The sequence below is a fragment of the Neoarius graeffei genome, chromosome 9, assembly GCF_027579695.1.
Source record: "Neoarius graeffei isolate fNeoGra1 chromosome 9, fNeoGra1.pri, whole genome shotgun sequence".
In the NCBI taxonomy this organism is placed as follows: domain Eukaryota; kingdom Metazoa; phylum Chordata; class Actinopteri; order Siluriformes; family Ariidae; genus Neoarius; species Neoarius graeffei.
The window spans coordinates 40,529,421-40,537,026 of record NC_083577.1 but is presented as its reverse complement, the minus strand read 5'-3'; the positions used below and the strand labels follow the sequence as shown (position 1 = coordinate 40,537,026).

Here is a 7,606-nt window from a genome sequence, read left to right as displayed (position 1 = left end):
CACAGTCCAAAGACATGCAGGTTAGGTTAACTGGTGACTCTAAATTGACCGTAGGTGTGAATGTGAGTGTGAATGGTTGTCTGTGTCTATGTGTCAGCCCTGTGATGACCTGGCGACTTGTCCAGGGTGTACCCCGCCTTTCGCCCGTAGTCAGCTGGGATAGGCTCCAGCTTGCCTGCGACCCTGTAGAAGGATAAAGCGGCTAGAGATAATGAGATGAGAACAAAGTTCCTTTTACCTACAAAAGGATGCTGGAATTTAATTTCTACTTTAACATAAATGCCTATATGAGAGGTATACCATAGAAGAGAAGACACATATTTCATATATGTAAATGTATATTTTATTAGATTGTGGTTACTTCCATTGTGTTAACTTTCTAGCCTATTACTTGTTTAATCCATGAATTAAAGTAGGAGATCTTCATATATACCTCTGGGTACTTGCGGTTTAAGCAGTTTTCACGAAAAGTATATGCAGCTATTCCTTCTGCTGCATTTCCACAGATAAGAGGACTCCCTGAATCACCCTGTAGAAAGACCAAAGTAATTAAAAAAAAAAAAAAACACTCATATGCTACAACAAGCAAAATGGAGAAGTATAATGCATTGCTGATGAATGGATTAAATTTTACATCTTAGCAAATTATAAGAGAAATAAAACACCTTGGGCATGCTATTATATGAAAATAATCCTATAGAATCCTAAATAATAAATTTTTATTTGGATATTGATTTGTCTTTATTGAATGCTACACTGTGTTACCTGACAAAAAGCTTTTTTCCCATCAGGAACAGTGCAGATCATGCTAGGATTGTCAAATGTGTCATTCCAAATCTTCTTGCACTCAAAGTTAAACTGTACTACAAGCGTGACCTCTTGTAGCACACTTGACCAGGAGCTGTTCTGAGATGTCTTGCCCCAGCCAGCTATGGAACACTTCTGACGAGCTGGAATGTTCTCATTCTTCTTAGGTAGATCAAGAACCTTTACGGCATTGTTCAGCTTGGCTGCAGTCTTCAGCTGTAACAGATTCATTATTGAGTGTTTGAGAGCTGGATGCATGAAATGACCAAAAACAAAAGTGAAAGGAGAAAGTAGTACCTTCAGTAGCATGATATCATCTGGACGTTTGTTCTTCTTGTAACACGGGTACTTTATGTATTTCTGCACATGGATTCTCTGTTGCTGGGGCTCCTTTTGTGTGATGTTGTGAGCTCCCAGTACAACTTCCAACTTGTCGTTTCCAGTAAAGGCACTGTTGTGAGTGTCACAGATAATACACGTCAGATTTTATTATATTTTATGACGACACGCTGAAAATGCTAACATAGTCTTAATACTTGTACAAATGCACAAAAACTTACTCTACACAGTGGGCTGTAGTCAGCACATAATCTTCTTTTATAAGCATACCACCACACACGTGTGCCCTGTTAATCTGAACAGACACCATGTAGGGTCGGGAGTGCTTTCTCGCTTCCTTTCCTCCAATAATACCATTCTCCACTGCCCCTGAGGAAGCAAACACGAGGGACATAATGTTAAACAAATTGCAGTTTTATATATCTAAAAAATAAAACACACACAAATATTACAGAATACATTACCGCACAAAGGGAGGACAGCTAGAACAAGTAGAGAGATGCTGAAGAACACCATGCCTGCTGTGCACCCAAACCACATAGTTGCCCTACATTTCAACAAACTTTCCATCATAGCCCCTCCCCTGTAAACCTCCCACACTACTCACCTCTCAAGTGGTGCACGGTGCATGCAGGGGTCTTTTGAGGTGTTTGAGGTGCAGAAATTACTCAAAATGAAATTAGAGGTGAGTGGAAACAATTGGTGAGAATGTTATTTGTTTGGGGAAAAACGGTTCAAGGTAATATTCAACTTAAGCTTAAAGAATTTTATTTACTTTTATGCATTATAAAGTTAAATACAGAATTACTGGCACACTTTAAAATATTGGGACAAACTGAAAGTAAACAGCAGTAAATCAGCTTGCAGTAAATATTCAACACATTTCTTTCAAAAAAAAATTCTCAAAAGAACTTTGATCATTTTAATTATGGTAATATTTAAAAAAAAGCACTGACAATTATTTATATTAATTATTTGCAGTTAAAAATTACTCATACCAGTTGTTGACCTTTACTGAAAAAAAAAAAGTCTATCATAGTGGCATGCAAAAGTTTGGGCACCCTTACTGAAAATGTCTGTTCCTGTGAATAGTTAAGTAAGCAGAAGATGAACTGATCACCAAAAGGCATAGAGGTAAAGACGACACATTTCATTTCAGCGTTTTCTATGAGATTTGTGTATTATTTTTGTTTTGTACAATTGGAGAGTGAAAAAAGAAAAGGAACACCATGCGAAAGTTTGGGCACCCCAATACATTTGAATTCTCAGGTAACTTTTACCAAGGTTCCAGACCTTAATTAGCTTATTGAGCTGTGGCTTGTTCAAATTATTCGTTAGGAAAGGTCAGATGATGCAGATTTCAAAGCTGTATAAATTCTCTGACTCCTCAAACTTGTCCCTAAAATCAACAGCCATGGGCTCCTCTAAGCAACTCCCTTGCATTCTGAGTAATAAAATAATTGCTCTTAAAGAAGGAGAAGGCTATAAGAACGTAGCAAAGTGTTTTCAGGTAGCTGTTTCCTCAGATTGTAATGTTATTAGAAATGGCAGTTAACAGAAACAGTGGAGATCAAGGTGAGGTCTGGAAGATGAAGAAAACTTTCTGAAAGAACTGCTCGTTGGATTGCTAGAAAGGCAAATAAAAACCCCTGTTTGACTGCAAAAGACCTTCAGAAAGATTTATCAGACCCTGGAGTGGTGGTGCACTGTTCTACTATGCAGCGACACCTGAACAAATATGACCTTCATGAGAGAGTCATCAGAAGAAAACCTTTCCTGCGTCCTAGCCACAAAATTCAGCGTCTGACGTTTGCAAATGAACATCTAAAGAAGCCTGATGCATTTTGGAAACAAGTCCTGTGGACTGATGAAATCAAAATAGAACTTTTTGGCCACAATGTGCAAAGGTATGTTTGGAGCAAAAAGGGTACCAAATTCCAGGAAAAGAACACCTCTCCAACTCTGAAGCATGGGTGTGGATCGATCATGCTTTGGGGTTGTGTTGCAGCCAGTGGCACAGGGCACATTTCATTGGTCGAGGGAAGCATGGATTCGAATAAATATCAGCAAATTATGGAAGCAAACATCACACCATCTGTAAAAAAGTTGAAGTTAAAAAGAGGATGGGTCCTACAATAAGACAATGATCAGAGGTGGGTAGAGTAGCCAAAAATTGTACTCAAGTAAGAGTATTGTTACTTTAGAATAATATTACTCAAGTAAAAGTAAAAAGTAGTCGTCAAATTAATTACTTGAGTAAGAGTAAAAAGTACTAAGTGAAAAAACTACTCAAGTACTGAGTAACTGCTGAGTAACTTTGTTTATTGATCAGGATGTCATAACAGGCAGAGATTTCATATATATTTCACACAAACTGTGTGTGTGTAGTTCTGTGTATTAACAATAACAACAAGAAGCTCAAGGCAGTCTGCACATAAACCATAACACTGTGTGCATGCGTGCGTGCATGTTCACTCCATGAAGTGACTGTTCAGCTTTAACAGCAGCTGGCTCTCAATTTTGCACTGTGAAGCTGTGACCTTTTAGCTGTGAACAGGTGAAAACAATAATAAATTAAATATTAATTAATTAAGTCTTTACAAAGTAACACAACAAAACAATGGGTAGAGGTTACAAAGAAGAAAAAGGCAGTCTGCACATAAACCATAACACTGTGTGTGTGCGCGTGCATGTTCACTCCATGAAGTGACTGTTGAGCTTTAACAGCAGCTGAACATCACATGTAATATCTCCTCGTACGAAAAAGAATGGAAATAATCCTGTAAGATGCGATCAACGATGTTAATCCTTTCATCTCCCAAAAAGTTGTTTACTGGATCCATCTCGCAGAGGAGTTAGCAAGTGGAAGTAACAAGCAAAAAGGTTGCTAACTAGCTGCCAGTGCCCAGCTTGGCTGGGTGGTGGTGGGGATTGCTAGCAAGCGGTCAAGCTAACAAGCTAATGCCCTTCCTTTTGTGAACAAGCACTTGTAGACACAAAACAAATCTCACAAAAAAAAAAACCTAAAGTCTTCACAAATCCCTCTAATCCACAACAAATACAGTAGCTTGAAAAATGGAGATTTCACAAACGATATGTTACGCGTTTTGTTATTTAGTAAGTTTTCACGAGTCTTCCATTCCCAGTTTTTGACCAGAGCTGTGTACAACTGTAACGCTATTGAGGAGCTGACATTAGGCGAGCAACCTTATTTTCATGAGCATTTTTTGGTTTCACATCAATAAAAAGTGATTGTTAGGAAGATTTTTTTGTAGTTTTATTTCTTGGTTCTCTGGTGTGTGTGTGTTATCTTGCCGTCTGAGGCCGCAGTGCGTCAATACATTTCCACAAAACAATGTATTTTACAGTTATTTATGATGTTACAACAGGGCTAATGTCTGCCTACAAAGACAGCCAAAAGCACATAGTCTACTTAATGCAATGTGTTTCCTCAAATTCGGCGTTGAGTTTTTATAAGCTGAAACATCCACTGGTTTCGGGAGACATATGTGACACCGCATAACATAACTATTATTTTTTGTTGTTTGGAGAGTGAACATGGTTTGTATGTGTGGCCAGGGGTGTGCCTCTTCGGCTTGATGAGAAACGCTGGCCGCTGTCTCTGCCATTTTTCTTCTGCTTCCGTGCTCTTTTCCACCTGGACTGCTCTTGCCGCAGGAATTTTATGTGCAGGCGCGCGCGGCAGCTTGGCTCTGTTTGATTGGCGAATCGGAGTTAAACCATAGCTCCTCCCACTATGGCTCTGGCTGCTACATTTGATCGGTGAGATGCGGTCATGTGACAGAGCCTCTGCTGGAAGTCTCATTCATTCATTCATTCATTCATTATCTCTAGCCGCTTTATCCTTCTACAGGGTCGCAGGCAAGCTGGAGCCTATCCCAGCTGACTACGGGCGAAAGGCGGGGTACACCCTGGACAAGTCGCCAGGTCATCACAGGGCTGACACATAGACACAGACAACCATTCACACTCACATTCACACCTACGGTCAATTTAGAGTCACCAGTTAACCTAACCTGCATGTCTTTGGACTGTGGGGGAAACCGGAGCACCCGGAGGAAACCCACGCGGACACGGGGAGAACATGCAAACTCCGCACAGAAAGGCCCTCGCCGGCCCCGGGGCTCGAACCCAGGACCGCTGGAAGTCTCAACAAAACATAAACAGAGCACGCATTGCACGGATCAATAAAAATAAAGTAGTGAGTAATGAGCAGAATATAGCCCAATGTAACGGAGTAAAAGTACCGCTTCTTCTTCACAAATATACTCAAGTAAAAGTAAAAAGTATGCTGCATTAAAACTCCTCTTACAAGTACAATTCATCCAAAAAGTTACTCAAGTAAATGTAATGGAGTAAATGTAGCGTGTTACTACCCACCTCTGACGATGATCCAAAACAAAGCTCAAAATCTACAATGGAATACCTTAAGAGGCACAAGCTGAAGGTTTTGCCCTGGCCCTCACAGTCCCCTGACCTAAACATCATTGAAAATCTGTGGATAGATCTCAAAAGAGCAGTGCATGCAAGACAGCCCAAAAAACTTGTAGAACTACAAGCCTTTTGCAAGGACGAATGCATGAAAATCCCCCAGATAAGAACTGAAAGATTATTAGCTGGCTACAAAAAGTGTTTACAAGCTGTGATACTTGCCAAAGGGGGTGTTACTAGGTACTAATCATGCAGGGTGCCCAAACTTTTGCTTCGGGCCCTTTTTCTTTCTTGTCATTTTGAAAATGTAAAAGATGAAAATAAAAAATTGTTTTTGCTTAAAATATAAAGGGAATGAGTCATCTTTAACTTTATGCCTTTTGGAGATCATTTTCAACTTGCTTAACTGTTTATATATATATATATATATATATATATATATATATATATATATATATATATATATATATACACACACACACAGTGATGCTTGAAAGTTTGTGAACCCTTTAGAATTTTCTATATTTCTGCATAAATATGACCTAAAACATCATCAGATTTTCAAACAAGTCCTAAAAGTAGATAAAGAAAACCCAGTTAAACAAATGAGACAAAAATATTATACTTGGTCATTTATTTATTGAGGAAAATGATCCAATATTACATATCTGTGAGTGGCAAAAGTATGTGAACCTCTAGGATTAGTAGTTAATTTGAAGGTGAAATTAGAGTCAGGTGTTTTCAAACAATGGGATGATAATCAGGTGTGAGTGGGCACCCTGTTTTATTTAAAGAACAGGGATCTATCAAAGTCTGATCTTCACAACACATGTTTGTGGAAGTGTATCATGGCATGAACAAAGGAGATTTCTGAGGACCTCAGAAAAAGCGTTGTTGATGCTCATCAGGCTGGAAAAGGTTAGAAAACCATCTCTAAAGAGTTTGGACTCGACCAATCCACAGTCAGACAGATCATGTACAAATGGAGGAAATTCAAGACTATTGTTACCCTCCCCAGGAGTGGTCGACCAACAAAGATCACTCCAAGAGCAAGGTGTGTAATAGTCGGCGAGGTCACAAAGGACCCCAGGGGAACTTTTAAGGAACTGAAGGCCTCTCTCACATTGGCCAATGTTAATGTTCATGAGTCCACCATCAGGAGAACACTGAACAACAATGGTGTGCATGGCAGGGTTGCAAGGAGAAAGCCACTGCTCTCCAAAAAGAACATTGCTGCTCATCTGCAGTTTGCTAAAGATCATGTGGACAAGCCAGAAGGCTATTGGAAAAATGTTTTGTGGACGGATGAGACCAAAATAGAACTTTTTGGTTTAAATGAGAAGCATTATGTTTAGAGAAAGGAAAACACTGCATTCCGACATAAGAACCTTGTCCCATCTGTGAAACATGGTGGTGGTAGTATTATGGTTTGGGCCTGTTTCGCTGCATCTGGGCCAGGATGGCTTGCTGTCATTGATGGAACAATGAATTCTGAATTATACCAGCGAATTCTAAAGGAAAATGTCAGAACATCTCTCCATGAACTGAATCTCAAGAGAAGGTGGGTCATGCAGCAAGACAATGACCCTAAGCACGCAAGTCATTCTACCAAAGAATGGTTAAAGAAGAATAAAGTTAATGTTTTGGAATGGCCAAGTCAAAGTCCTGACCGTAATCCAACCAGAATGTTGTGGAAGGACCTGAAGCGAGCAGTTCATGTGAGGAAACCCACCAACATCCCAGAGTTGAAGCTGTTCTGTATGGAGGAATGGGCTAAAATTCCTCCAAGCCGGTGTGCAGGACTGATCAACAGTTACTGGAAACATTTAGCTGCAGTTATTGCTGCACAAGGGGGTCACACCAGATACTGAAACAAAGGTTCACATACTTTTGCCACTCACAAATATGTAATATTGGATCATTTTCCTCAATAAATAAATAACCAAGTATAATATTTGTCTCATTTGTTTAAGTGGGTTCTCTTTATCTACTTTTAGGACTTGTGTGC

At 39.5% G+C, this 7,606-nt stretch overlaps 1 protein-coding gene across 2 annotated transcripts; it reads right to left on the bottom strand.

Moving 5' to 3' along the window:
* Positions 1–320: 320 nt before the first annotated feature.
* On the bottom strand, positions 321–1,687 carry LOC132891220 (granzyme B-like). 2 transcript variants are annotated; one of them, XM_060928692.1, is made up of 5 exons: positions 1,611–1,687; positions 1,368–1,515; positions 1,105–1,258; positions 766–1,023; positions 321–529 (listed from the first exon to the last, which is right to left on the bottom strand). In XM_060928692.1, the coding sequence occupies exons 1-5, from the start codon at positions 1,684–1,686 to the stop codon at positions 380–382; spliced, it is 786 nt and encodes a 261-aa protein (XP_060784675.1). In that variant the 5' UTR covers position 1,687; the 3' UTR covers positions 321–379. The 2 variants fall into 2 exon arrangements, with proteins under 2 accessions (XP_060784675.1, XP_060784676.1); XM_060928693.1 differs by having other exon boundaries at positions 1,616–1,674.
* Positions 1,688–7,606: the final 5,919 nt, after the last annotated feature.

What these genes read in the sequence shown, in the direction of transcription:
- LOC132891220 (XM_060928692.1), bottom strand. Translation starts at nt 1,686, where the DNA reads ATGTGGTTTGGGTGCACAGCAGGCATGGTGTTCTTCAGCATCTCTCTA. An exon ending in AGCTGTCCTCCCTTTGTGCG is followed by an intron (nt 1,516 to 1,610) that starts GTAATGTATTCT and finishes TTGCTTCCTCAG; the next exon opens with GGGCAGTGGAGAATGGTATT. An exon ending in ATGATATCATGCTACTGAAG is followed by an intron (nt 1,024 to 1,104) that starts GTACTACTTTCT and finishes AATCTGTTACAG; the next exon opens with CTGAAGACTGCAGCCAAGCT.